The following is a 23,818-nucleotide window of genomic DNA, read 5'->3' on the forward strand; positions in this document are numbered from 1 at the left end:
CCGTCACAAATACAGGAAAAATGGCGGCGAGTATGTTGCGGCTCCCGCTGCGACTTTCCTCCAGAAATATGGGGATAATGACCCGTAATACCGGCTTGAAGACCTCACATATACCCAGGACGACTCAAAGCAGGACCGCAGTGTCTACGCCGTCTGGAGCAATTCTACCGAAGCCGGAAAAAGTGAGTTTCCAACGTTCAGTTTACAGAGGTAGCCGACCGGAGTTTACGAGTGGGCGGGACAGCGGTGGTTTGACGGAAGCTTTGACGAATAGAAAGACAGGATACGCACCGGACTTGTTAAATCAGCAAATGAACGTTTGTTTTGTTAAAGGGAGAGGCTGTTAAAGGAAATAAGTCACTAGTAAATTTAAAGATCATTTATTATTCAAAGACTCGTTTTATTTGGCGAAATGTAGTGTTGTGTCGTTAAAAAATACGTCCGCTGGACAGCCGCTAATGTTGGCGAGTAATTTATAGACTTGAAGCCTAAACTCGTCGATGTTCGGGCAGGACATGTCCAGTTGGTCGCAATAAAATGTCGCAATAAAAACACGTTAATAAGAGAAATTGATATTTAATGATCGATGGACGGAAACTGCCGTGAGGTCAAGGGCTAAAATGATCTGCTCTGTAACCACACACACGTCGTCCACTCTTTTTGGGCCTTCGACATTTGTATATGATTCTCTGCTGGAATCTGCTTCACGACTGTCTGAGGGCTGTTAACTCAAATACATGTATTCATATGGAGATACCCATCGACCATGCTTTCCGGAGCCAAGTCAACATGACTCAGAATAGAGCTTCAGTGTAAGGATGTAATGACCTGGTGACATCAGTTGTGCTTTTAGTGAAAGCATTTTGTGTTTCAGATATTCTGAAACACTCCTGCTAGTTTGGCCTCAGTTTTGTTTTTTTTTTACCTGGAAATTTGTAAAACGTCAGCTCTGTTACAACCAATCTCCCCTGAATCCAGCTGTGCCACAACACCTGCAGAAAACCTAGTTATGTTTAGTGATCTGAATAGTTCTTGCATCCTCTTGGTTTAGCCATAACTTTTCTCATTGTTTGATTTTTGCAGACACCATTTGGTCTCATCCGCATGACATTAGTGGTGGTGCCTTTCCTTTATGTGGGAAATCTGATCAGCAAGAACTTTGCCGCCCTCCTGGAGGAGCACGACATCTTTGTCCCTGAAGACGACGATGACGACGATTGACCTAACTCTGGAAAAGTAAATGGTAAAGTTCAAGTGCTTATTAGCCACACCTTATGCAATCTTTAAGCATTGAGGCTGGGACCTTTAGTCACGGTCTTCTACTGTGTAAAGGGTGTGTCAGCTGCATGTCAAAGGAAGTAATCTGTGACATTTTTCCAGTGATGACAACTGTGTTCTGTTTTTTTTTTCATTTACATCCACAGGGTGCTTTGCAATATTGACTGAAAGCATACCAGTCGGCACAAGGAAGATGGGGAAGATGGGGCCCTTTGTCTTCCAAATAAACCCCTCTGTCTCCACCCTCTTCCTTTCCCTATTCTCTAATATTTAACTTGTTTTGCCTTCAAGAATTTATCAGAAATGTCATATCATGCGAGGCTATCACAATACTAGTTTTGGCCTCGCTCCTGTTTGCATGTTTGTGTGTGACTAATAAATAAAGAGTCTCTTATGTGGAAAACACTTGTTGTTATTTAATCTTAACACCCAAAATTTTTAATTCTGGCTCATTTTAGGCTTATCAGGTCATGATAACATATATTGCTTTTTTTCCCCCTTCTTTTCTCTTCTCTTCTTTTTTAAAATATTGGCTGGTTTTCTTTCTCAAAGTACATTTTTTAAGGCGTGTCCTCGTAGGTCACGTAGGTCAGGTCTGTCTTGCTCCCTCCTGAAGGGCAGCGTTGGCCAGTCTCAGGTGTTCATTGAGTGAGCCCATCTCCAGCTGGCCACGCCCCCTTGTGTCACTTAGCTCTACATATGCCTCCTTAAAACGCTCATAAGCGACTTCTTTCTCCTGGAATAAGGACAGACATGGTAAGCATAGTTAGGCCATTTAATTGTTCTAAATTTTTAATGTGTATTATTTCTGTGTGATAAAAGAGATTAGACTGTAAAACATACCTTTGTAAGAGATTGCACTTCATTCTGTAGACAACTGATTTCTTTTTTAAGATACTGAACTTCATTTTCTTTTGCTCTGAGTAGAGTCTGTAAGACATTAAACACAACCTCTTATTCAGTAAAAGGACTAGATGTTACAATCCCTGATAATGCATTGCTTTAAATGGAGAAAATCTTGAGGGATGGCTGTTACGAGAAAAGGCAGCCCAGAAACGTTACCAGTTTGGGACACGTTGTCAGTAGTGGACCTTGGATTCATCAGGTGTTTCGGCCATTATCATTACACACCCTCATCCAAGGAGGCCACTGGTTTATGTTACATTGTTATTTCTCTTCTTTCTTCTCTTTAGTTTTCTACAGTTTATTTTCTTCTATCTATTCAATGCAACTAAAACATAATACTTACCTCTTTAACATTTATGGAGCCTCACTTTTTCAAAGGGATAGAAAAGGTGATAGAAGTAAGACAAGAGGGATAAGATAGCAGAGAGGAGAGCCGGATGGGGGCCACCCGATCTGGCTTCCCACACCTCCCCGCCGGATCGGGCTGTATGCTCTACCTCCCCACTGCCTCCCAGAAAAGGGAAGAGGAGAAGAGCGAAAAAACCCACCAGATCAAAAATGCAGAGCTGCCTGCTATGGTGACTCATTGTAAATAAGGAAGCAGCTGAAAGTAGGATTTACAGACAGTGAGTGAGTGCCATTTCTCTGGGAAAAAATGCCTTGTTGATGCTAGATTGCTTTATTATCATAGGAATCAAAGTCACCTGAAATAACCACTCATTACAACCAAGGTATGTAGGTATGTCTCAAAGCACAATATATTGAAACTTGAAGCAGAAGGGCTACAGCAGCAGATGACCACACTGTGTGAATTGTAGCCTGGGCTCACTAAAACTAGACAAAAGAAGATTTGAAAAACGTTGCCTGGTCTGATGAGTTTCTGCAACATTTGGTTGGAAGGGTCAGAATTTGGTGTGAACAACATGAAAACATGGATCCATCCTGCCATGTATCAAGAGTTCTTTATTATTTTGTAGAGAATAATAAAGAATCTCCATCAGAATTTTAATTATCACTTTACAGTGTAATAAAAATGGAAAACATTTGACAGGCAGGAACCTGAGGAAAAGAAATGATTCAAATGCATCCTAGATGTGCTTAGATTCACCAGTCGATTGATTCACCAGAGATGCGCAGGATGATGATGTACTTTATTTCAGCCTGTAGGTGGCGATATGTACTGCAGCTGAATGCTCAACAAAAATGAGGCCAAGAAACAGGTGACAGTCGCCACAGGGGGTCATTAAATCAGGATACAAGGCAAAAGAAAACACTTTGATCCATTTGTTTTTATGGAGTGGGTTCAAAATCCCACAGACATAGATCAGATGCTGTTGTGAGGTTCCCAGTGATGACAGTGACGTCAACATTTGACCTTTAATATTTCCACACAGCTATAAATAAAGTTGGTTTGAGCGTGGGCAAATATATTTTTCAGCTTATCTCTTTTCATATAAGAAACTCTAATCAATACCTCTAATTCTGATGCAGCGCACTCAGTGTTGCAAAGGGATACCACATCCGACCTCTGACCTGTGATGAAATACCGCATACGGCTGATCTCTTCTGCCAGTTTGGCCTTGAGATCCTGTAACAGAGATGTGTAGCTCAGAAATAAGAAGTATTACAATGTATGTGCTTCTTTATTATGTTTCCTCAATATGTAAACGTATAAGAATAAAATAAAGAGGATGTGAAGGTCATCGTTTCACTTTCTAACACATCATGTTGTTCTGTATTCAAATTCATTTGCAAACAAAGGCTGTGCAGAAACCTGGTTCTCTCTTCTGAGCTGCTCCAGCTCCTTCTCCTTGCGTCCGAGCTCTGTCTCTCGGCTCTTACTGCTGTGTTCAGCGCGGTCCAGCTCCAGGCACTTCTGAGAGTAACGCTCTGACAGCACATCTAACTCAGAGTGCAAGACATCCGCCTGGAGCCTGGCATGCACAAACACACGAGTTGTGAGGTTTTTGTGAGGTCTTAATTATAATGCATCACAACAGGCGTGTGGTCAAGTGTAGAACATCTTCAGCCTGCAGCGAGGAGGGCTATGGTACACTTACGCCTGCCCTCGGCACGATGAATCCACATGTGCCGCTCCTGCGAACGACTTCCTGGCCTTCTCCACTTGTCTCTCCAGCTCCTCTCTGTGAGCTGCTCTCAGTGCCTCCATAGCTTTTGATGAACAGTAAGTTAGCTAGTTAATGCATTTGGTAAACAACCTTAAAACAAGAACACCAAAAATAGGCTTGCAGGTGACAGCAGCATCAGTAGGTAGTACTGTATACAGTAAATACCATATATTCTATTTTTGCACCACTGTTTTGTTGCACTATGACTCCAAGTCCAGTTCCTTTTTTGTGTACACACTTGGTATTAATAGGTTTCTCATATGTGTGAGCTGATGATTTCTTGACTCTCATGTATCAGTCAAGAAATGTTAATTTTACTGAATTGCAAATCAATAAATGCCTTTTTGGGCATGAAATACGTTTTAGTGCAGGTCCCTAAAAAGTTAAAATTTAGATGAAAGAATGAATTAATCAATTTCTTCACTTAGATGACGAATAAAGAAGAGTCATTTCAGTGCAGTCGTTTCACACTGTCATCCTCGGTAGGTCTAATAATGGCTGAAATGATTTGTGCACAACTTTAATCTTTTCCAGGATTTAGTCTGAGCCGTAAGAGGGAATTCGTAGAAAACACCCTCACTGGATTAACTGGCTAAGAGAGTGGATGGATAGTTGCATACTGCCTTACGGTCATAAATTAATGGTCCCTCATACCTAAAGCAAGATCTTTATTTTCAAAAGATTAACTTTCAAAGTAAATTGGAGTCTAGTATCTACTCTACTATTGTGATGTTTAGGACTGAAGGAATTCAATCTTGATAAATGATATGACTGTGTAACATGCATGTAAGGGACCAAGGGCTAAGATTCATAATTATTTATTTTAGTTAAAATAAATACTGCACCCTGCAGAGAGCAAAAAGCAAATCCTCATGTTTAGCTGAAGCTGCTGTTACTGTTGATACTCCGTGACTCACCTTTAGCAGCTGCTTGGCTCTCCTCCTGTAGCATCCTGTCTTTTTCCTCTTCTAGCTTTTTTATCTCCTTGGCATGCTTCTCCTGCAGCTCCTGCAGTGCTTTCCTGTGTGCTACTTCCATGGCCTCCAGTCTGGCCCTACAAGGTGCCCCAGTGCCACAGGGACTCTCCACCTCTATACCCATGGCCGCACGCTCCCTCTTAATGCTCTCCACCTGCTTTCGAAGAAAAACAGCCTGGAAGATTGTTTTATAGAAAATGTGTAAGGGTAGAGAGGGAGGAGGTGAAAAAAAAGACTGAAATCCCGATCCCTGTTGGATAATAGTATAATTTTCTTGCCCTGATTCTGTGCATCGCTTTTTTTAAATTGAAAGTTCTCTCCTACCTCTTTTTGCAGTGCTTCAGCTGTATTCATTGTGATCTGGGCGCCATTTATGGATGGAGGAGCCTCCTTCATGTTTGATGTATCAGTTTGTGACCCGGTGACAGACTGGTTGACCTCTTGAGGTGGTGAGTGATCTCTCTGGGGAGTAAGTAGAGATGCAGATGCCTGTGCGGTGCTTGACTGATAAGCCTGGGTGCCTATGAGAGACTGTGAGCTCATGTCCTGAAATGACATTGTCTCAAATTCTACCCACTTCCTGTTAACTTCAGAGTCCATAGTTTCAATAACAGGCACAGGTACACTCCCCTTTTTCAGCTCCATGGACTCCCACCTGCTGCCCATCTCATTGACGGGGAGCCCCTCCTCAAACCACTTGTTCCTCTCCTCCAGTCGTTTTGCCTGCTCGCGGTCCCAGCACTCCCCTTCCTCTCTCTGACTGGCTAGCGATAAGTCCGCACCCAGATCTCTGTCTGCTGCTTGGTGGTGGATTTCGGTCTGGTAGGAGTTTGCAGCTCTAGTGGTGGAGGTGCAAGTGGCAGGTTCATAGCCCGAATCCTTGCAGGTGAACTGAGCAGGGGGTTGGCATGGTGACGGTCTCCGGGAGAGGGGGTTCTCTTTCTCGCTGCCGATGTCTGATTGGCTGAGGTCCGAATGAGGGAAATACAGGAGAGTAGAGTTACACATTCAAAGAAAGATAAGAGAGACAAGGTCCGCTGCAGGCAGACCACCCAATCATAGCCGTGCTCCACAGAAATGTTCAGATCTTGTTTTTGGAGACTGAGGATTTTAGCACTATGATAAACATCAAGTATTCACCATGTACGGTGTTTCTGTTCTGTCTGCCACTAATTAAGATCAAGAGATACCAGTAATTTTAATTTAATTTAAGATCATTTACTGCTTTGGTAATGAAATGCACAAAGTCTATGAAGTGCGCAGGTACAGGGCTAGTTAATTCTATGAAAAAAAATAATAATATAAAACTATAAAAATAAGAAAGTAGAAAGAACTTTTGCAATGATGCCTCACAGCAAGAAGGGGTTCTTTTGACTGGCTGGGCCTTTTGTAAGGAATTTTCATGTTCTTCTTGTGCATGTGTGGGTAATCCAGCTTCCTCCCACAATCCAGAGAGATTAAGTTAACTGGTGATTCTAAATTGGCTGTACGTGTGAGTGTGAGCATGAATAGTTGTCTGCCTCTCCGTGTTAGCCCTGCGACAAACTACCTGTCCAGACTGTAACCTGCCTCATCGGCTTGCACCCACCTCGACCCAGAATCGCCTTTATTTGACAGTTTCAGTGAAGAGAGACAAATCAGGGAAATGACGTACATCAAACAATCCAGCCAGACTGCTTTACACGCATCAGGTTCTAAGTTAAATGAAATGACTAAATAGTGTATGTATGTAATAAATAGTGTATATGGTTCTTGAAATGAACTCCAGTTCCAGCAGCTACAACAGTCACAGTCTGCTGCATTAAGCCTAATGCATTAATAATAGTAATAAAACAATGTAATATGTAAAAGCGAAACACACTGATCACATATTCTATGTGCACTAAGAATTTGGGTACATTTTGCAGATATTATTTATTTTCTGAATATTATTACAATATGTTTACACTTTCATGTGTTCCTTAAGTCCCCATTAAAGGATCTGAACACTTTCTGTCTCACTGTCTCCCACCATAGTGCCAGACTCACTGTGTGTTGTTCTGGATCGCCTGCTTCAGTAACTTCAACCAATTTTTCCGAATTCTGGATGTCACAGCAGAGAGAGTGAACACTGCTCCTTTTGTCTGGGGCAGATCAAGAGACACAATCGCACGCGCACACACACACACACACACACACACACACACACACACACACACACACACACACACACACACACGCACGCACGCACGCACGCACGCACACACACACACATACACATATACGCGTTAAACAGGGAGCAGCCAAACATCTTTTTGTCTGGCTGTGAAACTGGGAGTTGGGGGGGTGGAGGTGCGATTAATTGACCTGGATGACTGAGAACCTTCACAGACATTAATTGACAGTGTTTTCGTCTACTGAGCAACACCATTAATAATTGAAATTGAATTCAATTTTATTTATATAGAAAAAACAAAAGTGCTGTAAATACATACTTGTATTTGGAGTCCGTAGTTCTTGTCCACATCACAATCTGACACATTCACGCAGGACGTCAGGTCGATCTCTCCATCCAGGTCATCTGACTGCAGCACGACAAGAGCAGCATAACTTTAGCTGAGTCAAATAAGGTCACAGTTCTCCCCCAAACAATTAATTTTTCAGGAAACTGACCTACTGGTATCAAAAAACAAACTTCATAAAGTCTTCCTGATTGTGCAAAAACAGCACACCAGAAACTGCTTTAGTGTCATACCTCCTTAGCCTCTGAGTCTCTGTAGTATCTCAGCGAGGTGTCACCGAGAACAAACCAGTGTTTCCTCCACTGCGGAAAGCACAGTAAACATGGACAAGGATGAACTAACTGGTGCCATGACCATCAAACCCATTCGTTGGCATTCATTTCTACAGTATGTAGACTCTTTTCAAGATGTTTCACGATGATGAGTCACGTTGGTGGTGTTTTGAGCCTGTCTGGCAGGTTTTATGAGGATGTGGTTAAAGCTAGAATCAGCATCTTAGTTAAATATAATACGTTTTTCAAAAGAATACCTTTACCTTGCCATGTTCATCCAGTCTGGACATCCACCCCTTTGAGAAACAACATCTGCAATTAAAGCGATACGAGCAAACAGAATGAAAGAGCTCTCTTTGTGGTTTATCTCTCACACTTCATTGTGAAACTAGAGGAAGCGGAAACTGTCGGAAACAGACGACTGCACTCTTGAGATAACTAATACAGATCGACGCATGTGGCGAGGTGCAGATAGAGAAAAATACAACTGTTTCTGTGAACCATCAAACTGTCAGAGGGAGAAAGGAAGGGAAAGGGGAACCGACGGTACATTATTAGAACGATAGTACCAACTGAAAAATACTCACCGTGTATGACGAATGTGATCCGTTGTTATCGTAATATGAAGAGGAGGAGAAATAGAGGAATTAGGTTGGAAGAAGTGCCCGATGTGATATGTAAAGAGGATGTCATAAAAGTTTCACACATACAGAGGTGCCTACATATGGAAATGCTGTGTGAACTACTAAAAAAAGTTTTCAACAGTGAAACAGAAACATTGTTGAACGTTTCATTTCGTGGTCATCCATCAGTGTACAGTGACTCAGCTGTTTTAGTCATGACAGCACAACACTGCAAATACAGGAAACAGTTAACTGAAACCGTCCTGGAACCTATTAATAAAGATGATAAATCGAATGAACATGCTGCCCTAAAACACAGAGTGCTAGGTAATGACTTCTGCCTGCGAGTGTGTGTCTCTGCGAGGGGCTGAAATACATGAATGACCTATTTTCCTCCAAATGCTCGTGTGATATATACAGACGCAGGAAGTCATGAGTTAGTTGTTTTTAGGTGATTCGATGCTGTTTTATCTTGTTTTTGCTTTAACATAGGGCTGTTTTAATTTTATGTCTTATGTGTTTTATTTATTTAATTTGCTGTTTTTTGTTATTCTATTGTTTTAACTTATTTTCTGTACAGCACTTTGTTCCTGTGCTGGGTATTTTAAAGTGCTTTATAAATAAAATTGGATTGGATTGGATTGGACAGTGCTCACCTGTGTCTGCAGACGTTCAGGAGGAGCCGGTCGCTCATTCACCTTGGAGGATCTGTGTTTTCCACTCTGGCTCTCTGAGGTCTTTGATGGATTAAACAGACAGGACGTTCTTGCCTTTTTAAACACAGCTGTTTGTGATAAACATGCCTGCAGTGACTGCATCTTACCTGTGTATGAAGAGATGCTGCCGATCGTCTCCGAGACGATCGTCCGTTCTCAGAGTCTCGACATTTCTCCCGTCTGTCTCTCCCTCTCTCTCTGCCTCTCCCCCTCTCATCTGACTCCAGCCTTGAACTGTAGAACTGGCTCGATCTGTCTATTTCATCTTGATACCTTAAAGTTAATGTGTAGAGGAAATGAAAAGAGGAAATATGTTTTGAAAGTGAACTTTTGCAGACCTCTGCAAAAGGTTCAAAAGCATGTTTATTTTCTCAGGCCATAAATTAATGCTATCAGTTACCACATCAGATAAATACATATCTTCAAAGAGTTTTCTGCCCACTAATTTTCCAGCTAGTGAAGGAGTGACGCACAGATCACAGCAGATTGTAGTGCACAAGTCCAGACTTTAAACACTAAGTGAAGCAACTGAACCAAAGTATTGCACTAACTGTTTATGGATTACAGCCATTTTTATACAATTATCAGAGAGTGCAATGGAATAAGGTCACTGGTGTTTACTGGTGATGTGACTGCTTGTTACGGTCGCTGACCTCTAGTGGCTCTCCCTCTGTAGAAGAGTTGTTTTTCTCCTTTTCTTGTGTTGCAGGTCTGCCTCATGAGCCGCAGCTGAGGTGTGTTCCAGCTCGTCAGCCACGGCATATAGGCTGCCATCCTAAACTGCCACACCCCCTGCCATTTTCCCCATGTTGCCAGAGCTGTGAGCTGTAGAGTTTTGGGCAGCGGGCCTTTGTGTGTATGTGTGTGAGAACTTACCCTCTGTGAACTTTGGTTTTTCTTTCTTTTATTGTGAGCGAAGGTGTGCCCTTATTGTGATAATTAGTTTGTCATTGTGGAAGCAGGTAGGGGTTCTCTGCCATTTTTGTTTCACCTGTTTTCTCCTGGTTTGGTTAGACAGGGAGCTCAGCCATTGTATTTTGTTTTTGGTTAGTGAGTACTTGGTTTTGATTTCTAGCTAAAAGGGGGTGTTTTGTTTATTGTTTTGGCCTTGGAGACCCTGAAGAAAAGAGCTTCCCTGTGTTTTTGTACTGTAGTAGTTTTAGGCAATAAATCTTGTATACTGACATCTATTTCTCCAGTAGTTCATGTGTTCCCTTTCACTTTGTGTTACCCCCTCACTCCAGTCGACACTCCGTTCATTAAGTGGGGCGTAACATAAGTGGGGGCTCGTCCGGGATTATTTGGGTTATGGCACAGTTTAGCCTGGGTGATTTTATAGCTAGGCCTGCATTGGACCAGCTTGATGCATGTCGGAAGGAGGATTTGTGTGCTGTTGCCGCGCATTATGCTACATAGAAGTAGCAGGATGAATTGAGCATTTACAGGGCTATACTTTGTGGTCAGGTTCTGCCAAATGCCGAAAAATTGATTGGCCAACTCTTCACGGTGCAAATGGATAATGACCCAAAACATACTGCACAAACATCTCAGTTTCTCAAGGCAAAGATTCAATGGCCAAGTGAGCCAGCTGATCTCAGCCTAACAGAGCATGCCTTTTAATTATTTATTTTTTTTTTTAAACTGAAGCCAAAAACTGAAGACTGAAAGCATGTGGCTGCCCTGAAGACCTACCAGAGCATCTCAGAGGAGATAATTCAGGCAGTCACTGACTACAAAACACTTTTATCCACTAGTTTCTTTTGTAGCAGTTAAGTAGTGAAAGGCAATATGAAGTGCTGTTAATGTTGATTTTGGTTCCTGCAACATTACAACTGAAGATTTATAAGGTTTAAAATGTGGTAAGAAAACTTCAACTATAACTGCTAAAGCCTATTTTGGCTAGCGTGTGCATCTCAGAACCTCTGTCAGTCTTGGATGAGCTGAATATTTCTGTGTCCAACCACATTTCGGTTGGCATTTAGGTAAGGCCCAGTTAGGTGTTTAAACAGATGCAAGTGCTCAAAACTAGCAGTGAGACAATGCCACATCACCAACCTGTATGTCCTGAGTCTCTGGTCCCTGCATGGACTGGGACTCTGGTTCCTCAACCTCAGCCCTGGAAACTCTTCTTCTGATTCCACTTGGATCTTGGGAATATCAGCCAGCACTATGTAATCATCTATGGTCATCCCCACCTTAGATTTAGAAAAGATTTAGCATGTTAGCATGTGGCAAGACTGATTTTTATATAGTGTTTGTTAAACAAATAGATAATTCTAAAAACTGAAGCAAGTGCAGGAGTGCCTTAAATCTTCATTTCATTAATATGGCATAATGGAATATTTACTTTACCACTTTAAACACTTCCTAATGAGTTTATTGTGTCAGTTGCTAGTTGTGAATTAAAGATTAAGTCTTTTTTCATAGGTTTAGTCATTCTAAGTGCCAGAAAGGAGCATTATCCACAGTATGTTCATTGGCTAACAACTCAAGGTTGACAATCAGCCAAATTCCTGCTCACACGACTTATTTACCTCCTCAGCATCTACAGCAGCCTTTTTGGGTTCAGAGATCAGCAGGGTGTCCATGCCTCGTCTAATGGCGCTCCTGCTTCGGTCACCTATGACTTTGTTTTTTCCTTCATCGGCTTCATCTGTTCCTGTAATTGTAGCTTGTGACAGTGATCCACCAAAGACTTGCGAGACTGTGCCCCGCCTCGATGACGAGGATCCAGGTGAGGCCGGGATGCTGAGTAAAGAGTGTGCGGACCCCTGCCATGAGTTTTGTGGACTCAGCCTGCTGTCTCTGGAGCAGGGTTCTCTTTGTGGGGAGTGGCTGGTGCCGTAGCCGTTCCTGGCTGGTGAAACGTCACGACTGTTCCGAGTTCGAGTGTTGGTCGAGCTGTTGACAGCTGTTCTGATTCGTGGGGATGGTTGGGATAGCTCATATGAATTTTGCTGAAGAGCCGACGAGCCACGACGGGAGATAGACTCGAGATTTCTGTACAGCTTCTCAGAGTCTAAACTGTGCCTGTTCGAAGCTTGTGATGGACTTCCTGACTCTCGACTATATCCCTTTATAGCATCATATTCACCATTCTGTGAGAGCAAAGAGCCTGCACGCCTGTGAGATGGTGTGGCCCTGGAGGGAGACGCGGTGCGAGAGGCATTGGACAACTTCCGGCAGGATGGACTGGACCAGCCTGATGTATGGCAAGAAGGACCATATGATGGAAGCTGTGGAGAGCTGTGAGATGAAGTATGAGACCGAGTCTGACTCCTACAGAGGGAGCTCCCTCTCTGAGCTCCCACAGGCGATTCGGTGAGCTTGTAGCGTTCTGGACTCATAGAGCTGTGACGTGTCGGAGAATTTGTCAGGGAATCTCCTCGTCTAAAGTTTGAGTGGTATGTGTATCTCTGCGGGGATTCACTTCTCCAAGTTTCCTGCATATACGTCTCATGATTTCTTCGCTGGGAAGGCACTCCCAGGTTGACGTTCCTGTAAGGGACACAGGCCTTGGGCTCGGGAACATAGTTGCTTGGAAGGGGATGCCCCCGCTCGTAGTAACGAAACTGACGTTTTTTGTCCTCCTCAATCTGCTGCTCACCATCACCTCTTCTGTCGGGAGAGAAGTAACCGCTCTCTTGTCCCCTGTCTCCCCAGGACTCTGAAAATCAAACAAATCTGTGATCATTGCCTTAATGTAAATGTAAATAGCTTATCAGAGAGGATTATCTTTCTGTAAAATGCTCATGATGGAGTTTAGTTCTAACTGGGATGCATGCCTGTGACTGACCTGACGCATGGCGGGACCTGTTTCTCCCTCTCCTCTCATCCATCCAGGAGCTTTCAGTGCCTTGTGGGGGAGAGGAGTCCAGCCGTGTCATTTCTCTTTGAGCCACACAGTACCGCTCCAAGCTGGGGGATCGGCCCCTCTCTGAAGAATCCAACTGATTTGGAGAGCTGGGAGAGGTAGCAGACAATCAGTCGATGGGCGATAAATTGTTATTTGAATGCATCTAAAGTGTTTGCTCAAGTTAGTGAAGAAGTGCTTCAAGAACATCTTTACACATCTGCTGTGCTGTCAGTCTAAGATTTCCATCAGCTTTGTCTTTCGTTAAACTCTTGGCATTAAACAAAGAAGGAAAATAATGTTAATCTTCTTTTTCCATACAGGAACTTTCAGAGGAACTCAGAACTTAATTATGATCAGCAGAGGAAACCATCAAAACAGCCCCTGCTCACATGGTATTTAATTTTACGTACAAGAATTTTGGAGGTCGGGCTTACAGGTCAGAAGGATTAAGACTGATCACGTATTCATTTTATGGATTAGCACCGTCAGTAGGTTATATATAAAATATATATTTCTATAAACAGCATTGATTTTTTTCATACGTCAATTAAGTTACAGATTAATTTAATTATTAGCTTAATCAACTTAATTATTGGCATTATTAATGTATTAGTTAGGTGTTATCATGTACTTAATTCATCATTTATATATCATTACTCCTTCTTAGTATGCCATTTATAAAAGCAGATGTATTCTTAAGACCATCTTCAAGTTTCAACAGATTTTTCAAATAAATATAAAATGCTAGAGGAGTGTGTAGAGACTCACCGGTGCTGCTGCAGCTGTGATAAGAGGAAAAGACTCAGTGTACCGAATATAGAGCCTGAGTTATAGTTAGAGACTCTCTGAGATCACTACACTGTGAGAGAACAGTGCATATTCAGTGATTTGAACAGAAGCCCCGAGTGCTACGGTAGTTATTATGGAAATATGATGAGAGCAGATTTTTGTCCACACAGATGAAGTGTATAAAACACTGATGTAATTATTACATTTTATGTTGATAATTATGCACCCCTTTCTATGCTGAATTTCCAGATAGAGAAGCTCACTGTGTCTGCACTATCAATAAACAGATCAGTTATCATTATTGTGGCACCACAACATCCAGCACCATCAGCAGTCAATCAGGTCCTCTTCCTCCTGAAAGCCCCACTTAGTCTAAACCTTTTCCTCAAAAGTTTAGAGCTCACCAAAGCAAGAACATTTAAAATATCAAGAACTATATATGTTGTTTTTTTTTAACTATCGGCACTTTAGACTCTGGAAGCTAGGGATCAAGTGAGGTTTGTGGTTTGCTGCCAGTGGTACTGGGACGTTGTACAAAAATGGTGAATAAAAAAAAGGAGGACCAAATTCTTCCTCCAAATTCATCAACTTCATCTCACATCGACGTCTTGAGGCTTGATCCTGGGATGCAATTGAGTGTTCCAACATGACAATGACCCCAAACACACATCAAAACGGGTTTGGAATGGATAAAGCACGCTTAACATTAAGCTTTGTGAATGGTCGTCTCAAAGCCCCGACATCAACCCTATTGAGGACTGAAGCCACAGTTGTGTAAGGAAAACCACAAATGTAAATGAACTCTACCAATACTGCCATAAAAAGTGATCAAATATGTATCCAGAATTATGCCAGAAACGACCAAAACAGTTTGGTTGAGGTGCAACTTTTTAAGGGACATTTAACCAAATATTAATGAGGGTATACTTTTGACCCTGTGTGGATTTAAGAAAATCCAAAATACATTAAAACTTGTGCACCCAGCTCTTGTTTTTAAAAATCTATACAGTGGACATTACAGTTCACATTATTAATACCCCAGAATTACCATGACATTCACACCCATGATGAGTGTACATAAATTTATGATCACAACTCCATGATTGAGCTAATGGATGTTATTGAGCTGGCCAGTCAGTGATACTCGTTCACTAACTCAGTGTATATAGTACAGGCAGGTTCTTGGTAAAAAAGTGGTTTCTTAAAAACGGGACACTGGATACACTCACCTGGATTGTATGTCAGTATCACCGATATTAAGTTCCCACTCAGGATTCAGACTGTGCTCTAGACTCCACTCGTAGGTCCAACCGCCTCTGACATCATCACTACTGGCACTTGTGGTCACCTCAGACAGGGCACATGTGTCGTCATCATCATCATCTGTATCCTGGTTTGTGGGGAGCAGAAACATATCTTAAGCATTTGGATTAATAGTGACAATTAGATATTTAAACTAAGAAAAATGCTGTCAATCAGAATGTTTTGTCTCTATTTTTGAAAACTATTTCAACTCAAAGTAAAAGTGTCGAAATAATGTCTGCTTTTTTTTTATAACAGTTCAGTAATAACATGTTTAGCAGTCCTAACTTGGATAACTCAACCAATTTAAAACCAAAAAAACGACAGAATTCAACAAATTTATGGGAACCAAAATTGTCAGTTTGGCATAGTGACTGCAGCCTTGTCTAATTTGAATTATTCTGCAATGCTTAAAAAATATTTAACCTCCTAAAAGTGCAGGTTTCTCAGTTATTTGGATTTACAATAAACCAGCCAATGCTTATATCTAATTATGACCCACTAAAAGCTTCATACAGCAACTATGTGATGGCATGTGTCTACTCACTTTAAAAATCAAACAAGTCACAGCAAAACAAACTGAATTTTTATACAAAAGTAAAAAACAAACTAACTTGCTGAGTCTGAGCATTAACACAAATTCCACTTACTGTCACTGATCACTGACCTTCAGGCAAATCTGCTGTCAAAGCTGTGTAGCCACTTCTGTCTTAGCTTCTCCAGTCGTTCCAGCTAAGCCAACACATCTAGCCTGCACAGGACGTAACTCAAGCTAGTCTCTGGTCATGCTCATCATTATTTCATTGCTCCAGTGCTTTTACATCACCAGAACTGCCCACTTACTGTCTTTCTTATCATTATCTTGATCTCTCCTTCTGGTCAGCTTCTCATTAACACAAAACTTTTTCTTCTCATTTTAGCTCCTGATGCTTCCTGGATGCAGGACTAAATAAAATGCATTTGTTTTACTCTGTTTTCACTTGAAAATAAAATCTACATTCGAGTCATGATGTTGACTAACATAAGTTTCACAATGACATTGCTCTGAATAATAAGTTAAGTGGGCCGGTGTTGCACGAGGATATGTGCCTGCATGTGTAATATGGGCGTATCAGATTACAACCTATTCCCTAAGGATGGTAATGAGCTTTCATTAATTAATGATACAGAATCAAATGCCACCATCCTTCTCCCACCTCCACAATTTTATCACTTGGTAATTGTATTACAGGCTGACATCATTCTTGTAAATTGTCATTTTATTTGATTTTAAATGTTTATAAAACTGTCGTATAAGCAAAGAATCTGAGCATCTGGGTAGTCAACCTGAACCTTTGGTACACAAATATATAGAACTGTGCAATGTTGACCCTGTTTTGCACCCATCGTATGAATTATAAATATGGGCTGGTTACCTAGGAAACAAACCAAAATTATGTTGCGCTTGTGAATTGTTTTTGAGCTGTTGGACTGAATAAATCACAAAAGAATGGATCTACAATTTTCATCACCTCAATGAGGGCTTCCAGTCAGAGACCATAAGGGTAAGGCGGTATATCTGTGCTAATCAGAAAGTTCTTCTTTAAATCTGTGTTAATCCAAACTTGACCTTTTATCTTTTGGATATAAGAATTCATAGCTTCATCATTTTCAAATTTGTGAATAAATTGTTTAAAGTTTTATCAAAATTCTTTCTTTGGCTGCTTCACCATAACAAACGATCTGCCTCCAACCTTTGACTCTGCTTAGCACAGAGATCCTGACCATCTGTTCAAGTCAAAGCAATTTCAATTTTATTCAATTTTATTTATATGGTGCCAAATCAAATGAAATCAAATTAAATTAAAGACTCTAGAAAAACACAGAGAAAACCCCAACAATCAAACGACCCCCTTTGAGCAAGTACTTGGCAACAGTGGAAAAGAAAAACTCCCTTTTGACAAGAAGAAACCTCTGGCAATATATGTATGCATCCTTAATGAAGCAGAGGATTACCAGACAGATAGTAGCTAAAGTAAGACTTACAAGTTTTAGGTCACTGTAATAAAGGGTATTAATAATAATAATAAATAAATACGTTTTTATTTATATAGCACCTTTCAAGACAGAATCACAAAGTGCTGCACATAAGATTACAAGTCATAAAAAGATTTAAAAAGAGAAAATAAAACAGGCAATAAAATAAACTAAAGGTTTTTTGTGAGACCATAAAAACCTTTAGTTTCCATTCTTTAGTATCTTTAGCAACACAAACATGACCCTTGCTCCACATTTGGTTTTTTGGGATCTGGTCAAAAAGACCTGGGAAATGCTCAAATCCCTCTTCTAGGTTTAAAAACTTGTAAGTGGCCTTGTGATCAGTTATATGATCAGCTGAACGATGCTTTATCTTTAATTTAAAGACTTTGTACATACCCAGGTGGCTACACAGAAAGCACAGTAGCTGATGTAGCTACATACCAGCTCCTGCAGAGTATCCTGTTGTGCAGCATCTGCTGCAGGAGCGCCGCTGACGTGCATGTGATCTGGCCGCAGGCAGGAGCTACAGCGGGAGGGGTCAAAGGTGTTGGGCTGGAACTGGCAACAGTAACAGTCTTCAGCAGGGGGCGACATGGTCCTGTCCTGTCCTCCGAAGCTTAGGGTGCACATTTCCAGACACATTACTGCTCTAACTCCATTTGATTGACTGGTTTCATTGCACCTGGAGTGCTGTTATTTCCCAGGAGGCTCTTGGTGGGATCTTGGTGGGAGTTCATTAGCATAAACACAATCAAAACAATTGAATACTTATTATACTAATTAAGCAGACTTTAGGAGATTAAAGGTTAATTCTCTAGCTTTTTATATCTGAATTGCTTATAAGCTGAAGCATGATTCTTAAAAAACAGCTACTCTGTTGCTATAAATTGATCTCATTGAGTCATAGCACTTACAGTGTTGTGTATGTAATGCTGAACTAAAGTGAAATACACACCACTACTGCTTGTATACCTTTACACCTGCTCACCTGCTTGTAAAAGAAACCCCCTAGTATATGTCTGTGAAGTATATATTAATGGTTTGTAAATCTCTAATGGAAAATAAAAAATTGTTTACCTTGGTGACATAATCCAATGGTTTACAGAGGTTATATCCAAAAAAGAATCCTCCAGCAAAACTTGACATCAGAATGGAAATGATCTCGTGCTACCATGCAGGAGTTAAAGACTGTGGTCTTTTGTCAGAAAGCAAACTTTCATTGGTTCTCACAGGGCCCCAATATGGCAATTGTGTCCTATCAGGTATCATCACCTTTAGAAAATGAAACTGAGCACTAACTCCTCTTAACAGATGTCTTATGGCTGATGATGTGCTGCTGCACAGATGGTTGCCCTCACCCTGAAGCCTCAAAGGAAAGAGATAACTGGACAGAGAGTACAACCAACATAACATGATACACATGACCAAATCATACTGTATCTTAAATAATAATTTTCACTGGGTGCAAGAAAGTAAACACAGAAACTGATGTTGTTCTTAAGATTAGGGAAAAATTAAATTGTGGATGTATGTCCTCGACCTTTGTCTTATTCATGTGTATTCACCACAAACACTAAACATCGAAAACTTTCAAATAATCGTTTTTTGGGATATTTGTTCTTTAAGCCAGGTGCTGAAACCTCTGAAACTACATCAAGCACCTTAATAGCTTAGCTTGGCAAAAAGACTGGTAACACTGGGACATAAGTAACCAAGTGGGAACACCAGCAGTTCCGCATAAGGGTTTGTCTGCTGGTTGATTGCAATTTCCTGTCTTTATATTAAAGTAAAACAAACACACAGTTTTACACTGTAGGGCCTCTCATTTTTCTGCCTAAAGCCTGCCAATCGAGTAAAAATGTTTGCAGATTTGTAATTTTTTACATGCAGTCCACTCACATTTAGATTATCAAGTATTTAAGAGAGTTTAGTAAATTTCAGTGATGAGTCTGAGGCCATTTTCCTGCACCTACACAATATGGGGGCTGCAAATAAACACCATAAGTCATTTGTGTTATTAGTATTGGCTTGATACCAGGGTAATCACAGTACAGAAACTTTAATCTAGCAACACTTAGTGGTGTTACTCGCTGATGCTCATATGGGTGTTAAATGTCTGTAAAGTTGTAGTGATGGAGGCCATAGCAGCTTTGTAGCAAGAAGGTTGTTGTTCTCCCTGTGTCTGTGTGGGTTCTCTGCAGGGTACTCTCTTGGTCCCCAACAACCCTGAATTGGAAAAGCAGAAGAAAATGTTTTCCCTGAGTCATAACAAATAAATATATGAAAATGCAACAGTTCTATGGATAAAAATGTCTTGTTGATGCCAGAGGTCAGAGGAGAATGGCTGCACTGCTTTGAGCTCATAGGACGGCAACAGTAACTCAAATAACCTTTCAATACAACCAAGCTGTGCAGAAGAGCATATCTAAATGCACAACACCTTAACAGCAGCATAAGACCACACCGGGTGCCACTCCTGTCAGCTAAGAATAGCAAATGGACACAATACTTCAAACATTGCCTGGTCTGAGTACAAGTTTCTGCTGTGATATTCATATTAAGACAGTTCTCAAGACAGAAAGGGGCCCAGCCCTGTATCTCTAATGGTGTATCTAATATTTCTTGATATCAAATTATTTGATGGATTGAATTCAAACAACCTTAGCCTAAACAAAATGGGCCACAGAAAAAAAGTTAAGGTAATACAGAACATGAACTCAACTAATTTAATTCAAATTCAGTAACACAGCCAATTTTTTTTGCAGCAAACTCCTATAAGTGAGCAAATCTCTGAGAGCTGCTGGCATCATTGGCTAATTTCTATCGGGAATACTCAGTCTGCTTTCTTCTGGGATTATTATGCTTGAGCAAGCCACGAGAGGGGGCCTTTGGTTTCAACAGGGACGTACAGTACACAAACTGAGGACAAACATTAAATGCTCACAATCACTCTCTACTGTTTTCTCCCCCTACAGTGCCTGGCCACGGACCATCTGCTTGTAGATCCCCACACTGCTCATCAAACGTCCGCAGAGGTTCTGTGTATTTATAAACGCACTTTAATCTGCCTCTTGTTATAAAATGACAGTTGAGAATGAAGCGCTCAGGCCCACTTTGCTTCTTGTGAGCGTGCGCATGTGTCTCGTTTTAGAACATGTTCACAGTTTGTGATGATTAATTACAGTTTCGTAAGCCTACATTTTGTCAAGCAGCGGTATCAAATGAACTCCCAAGACGAAGTATAATTAAAGATTTTTGGCAAGTAAAATGACAATTAAGGGGAGATATTTTTGTCTTTGCTGTGTGTCACATGCGTACTGTAGCTACATTCAGCTGCTCTGGCAGCAGTTGGTGTAATGAGAGAGTGGAGCCAGTATCCATGGAAATGCAGTTGGAAAAGTTCACCTCACACAAGTTGAAACTAACACCAAGGTAAACATGTTAATGACTGCATTAAAGCTATTTCATGGCCACATAGAGATTTTATTCCTCCCCCATGTTGAGCACTGAGGTAGTCCAGGTTTTCTGTTGCTGTTTTTTTTTTCTGGCAAGGTTATTCAAAAACACTGGCTGACTGAATTTTGATAAACTTTGCGGAAAGATGTAGCATGAAAAAACAAAAAGGCAAGCAAAACGTGTGGATCTGGATCATTTTTACTATACAATTGCAACCTTGGTCTATCCATTTCAAATGTTAGTAGAAGCATGTGTCCTTGGCAGTGGAGAGGGATGTGCTCTCTGACTGTCAATTTTTCTGTTTTTCCTGAGTAATTAGTGATGATGACTCTACTGTTCATAAACACACTTAGAAGCTAAGGTCTGAATTGGCTCCTCAATTAAGATTTTGGCAGACCTGTGAAAAACTAAGTACGCCTTTCCTGGTGTTGTACATCTAAGTACATCCAGCCAGGTGTTGATATTCAGATGCACTTGATCAATCATTATCATTATCTGTCAGGCTTTCTAGGTTTGGATGTCCTAACAAGGTCAGAGAAAATGCAAAAATTCAAGAGTTACATCTCAGACTCAGTTAGCATGCTAAATGCTAAAACACATGACTGTACATTTAGAAAAATGCTGAAAAAGTATGGCTTGTTTCGAAGAGTTTCCAGGAGAAAGTCTCTTTTATATAAAAATAACATGGCAGCACTGCTCAAGTTTGCAGAGTTGTCCTGGAACAATGTCCTTTAGAAATAACAGAACAAAGTGGAAATGTTTGACCGTACTATCTTAATTAAAACACAACATGTCAGCACAAACTCATACTAGCATGCATGGTGGTGGAGGGCTGACAGTTTGGGCTCGTTTTGCAGCCACAGCATCTGTGTAGCATCACTGAGTTGACCATGAACTTCTCTGCATGGCTTAAAAATGCAAATAGACAATGAAAGCAAGCACAGCAGCAAAAGAATCAAGTTGTTGGAATGGCCGATTCAAAAGCTAGAGCTCAACCTGATTGAAATTCTGTGCTGGAATCTAAAGAATGCCCTCAAATCTCTATGGAATAAACAAGTAGTACAAAACTATAGAGGGCTTGCAACAACATAAGAGACCAATGAAGTTTTACAGAAAATGATTATTTCAAGTTATTGCTGCAAAAGCTGTTACTGCAGGCTATTGAACTATGGGATGTACTTATTTTTACAAAGCACTGTAAAAGAAAAATCACTCAGTTCCCTGATTATTTGTTATTATAAAGTCCATCTTTTCCTTTCACTGATGGATTGGGAGCTGTATGGTGGATAAATGTAACACTCCATGTGTTGGAGCTCAAATAGAGCATTATACAGTATATAGAAAGTGATTCTGGACACAAACTTTTTTTTATTGTTAGTTTAAAGCTAGTTTTCACAATAAAAATTACATTGTTTAACCCTTTCACGCATAGCGGTCACTACAGTGGACAGCTATTCAAAGGCCGTTTTTTTGTATTTGTGTCAGTGTTGATGGACATAAATGACTACATTGGACACTGATGTGTCACTCCATACCCTTCCACCCACTGGTTGTTTAATGTTACTATAGATGTATGACGTGTTTCATTGTAATTTAACCCTGTCATGTATGAATTATGACAACCTCAATCAGGATTTCTTCCTTAAGTATTTTTATTCATCTTTTCATGCCTAAAGTGTCATGGTCTCCGTGCCTGCCCGGTCGGCCCCACAAGGCTACAATTGCTGTTTCTGTTCTCTCCCTCTCTGCCTGGGCGGAGCTCACTGTGGGCTCCTGCCCTTGGCCCACACACACACCTGACAACACTCACCCATCATCACCGGGAGCACTATTTGAGGCTGGAACACAGATCCTCTCGTCGCTGGATGATTGTACCCCTAACGTTAGTGTTCTCACAGCTCTTGTGCTTCATATTCGTGATTTGTGATTAGTTGGTGACCTGCCTTCTCGTCTGCCTCAGATCTCCCCCCCCCCCCCCCCGGGACCTGCGACCTCCCTGCTGCGGGAACGTGTGTGAGTGTGAGCGAAGAAGACGTGAGTGAGTTACCCTGTGATTCCCCCCGGAGTTTTGGATCCCTTCACTGTACATATATTGCACTGGCACTGTAAATAAACTACACCTTGGAGATACCTTACCGCTCTGCGTTTGAATCCCTGTACCAGATCGTGACAGAATCATTCAGCCACGGAAATGGATTCAGCAGATCCAGCGGTCTCGACTCCCACCCTCGCCACTTTGGCCGCGATGCTGGCACGCCACGAGCAGATGTTCATTCACCTTCGAGCAGAGCTCGCGAACCTCACACAGGCCGTGGCCCGGCTAACACCGCTACCGGCCGCTCCACTGGTCACCGCTCCTCCGTCGGAGGCGCCAGCTCCAGCAGTAAGTGTCGCGCCACCTGCTCCCTCACCTGTTCACGTTGACAGATTCCTCCCCACTCCCAGGGCTTTCACGGGAGAGATTGATAAATGTGCTGGTTTCCTCACTCAGTGTGCCCTTCAGTTTCGCCAGCAACCGCAAGCCTTTTCTACTGATGGTGCGAAAATCGCTTATATCGTCCAGTTACTCCAGGACCGTGCTCTAACCTGGGCTCAAGCTGCGCTTCAGGCGGAGCCGGACATCACCTTTTCTGACTTTCTTACTAAGTTTAAAGGTGTGTTTGACAGGAAAGCCACAACTGCCACCGCCGGCCAGCGCTTGCTTGCGCTTAAACAAGGTAAACGCAGCATGGCTGATTTTTCTATTGACTTTTCTACCTTGGCTGAACAGGCGAAATGGGGGGAAGAGGCCCTTAAAAGTGCATTGCTCACTAATATTAATGAGGAAATAAAGAATGAACTAATGCTCCGTGAACTGCCTTCCTCCCTGGATGCGCTTCTGGTTTTGTGTATGCGGGTGGACGATCAGGTGCGCGCACATCGGAGCGCACGCGCACGTTCGGGTTATGCCCCGCTGGACTTTTGTGGGACCCCTACTGCAGCCCATGGGTCGTG

At 41.6% G+C, this 23,818-nt stretch overlaps 2 protein-coding genes across 2 annotated transcripts; one reads left to right on the forward strand and one right to left on the reverse strand.

The window, feature by feature from the left end:
• The first annotated feature begins 20 nt into the window (after positions 1 to 20).
• Positions 21 to 1,683, forward strand: smdt1b (single-pass membrane protein with aspartate-rich tail 1b). Its single transcript, XM_085459551.1, has 3 exons — positions 21 to 182; positions 1,084 to 1,243; positions 1,425 to 1,683. The coding sequence occupies exons 1-2, from the start codon at positions 21 to 23 to the stop codon at positions 1,219 to 1,221; spliced, it is 300 nt and encodes a 99-aa protein (XP_085315677.1). The 3' UTR covers positions 1,222 to 1,243; positions 1,425 to 1,683.
• Positions 1,670 to 18,241, reverse strand: LOC146707928 (uncharacterized). The gene is made up of 18 exons (XM_085460787.1): positions 17,810 to 18,241; positions 15,277 to 15,437; positions 13,199 to 13,365; positions 11,937 to 13,069; positions 11,458 to 11,597; positions 9,510 to 9,675; positions 9,343 to 9,423; positions 8,327 to 8,359; positions 8,025 to 8,093; positions 7,765 to 7,854; positions 7,319 to 7,413; positions 5,615 to 6,254; positions 5,231 to 5,465; positions 4,245 to 4,356; positions 3,959 to 4,118; positions 3,659 to 3,772; positions 2,122 to 2,208; positions 1,670 to 2,014 (listed from the first exon to the last, which is right to left on the reverse strand). The coding sequence occupies exons 1-18, from the start codon at positions 18,008 to 18,010 to the stop codon at positions 1,868 to 1,870; spliced, it is 3,831 nt and encodes a 1,276-aa protein (XP_085316913.1). The 5' UTR covers positions 18,011 to 18,241; the 3' UTR covers positions 1,670 to 1,867.
• Between the last annotated feature and the right edge of the window lie 5,577 nt (positions 18,242 to 23,818).

The sequence above is a fragment of the Copadichromis virginalis genome, linkage group LG6 (genome assembly GCF_057382275.1).
Source record: "Copadichromis virginalis isolate Kocher_CV1m ecotype Utaka linkage group LG6, C_Virginalis_male_GT1.1, whole genome shotgun sequence".
Classification (NCBI taxonomy): Eukaryota; Metazoa; Chordata; class Actinopteri; order Cichliformes; family Cichlidae; genus Copadichromis; species Copadichromis virginalis.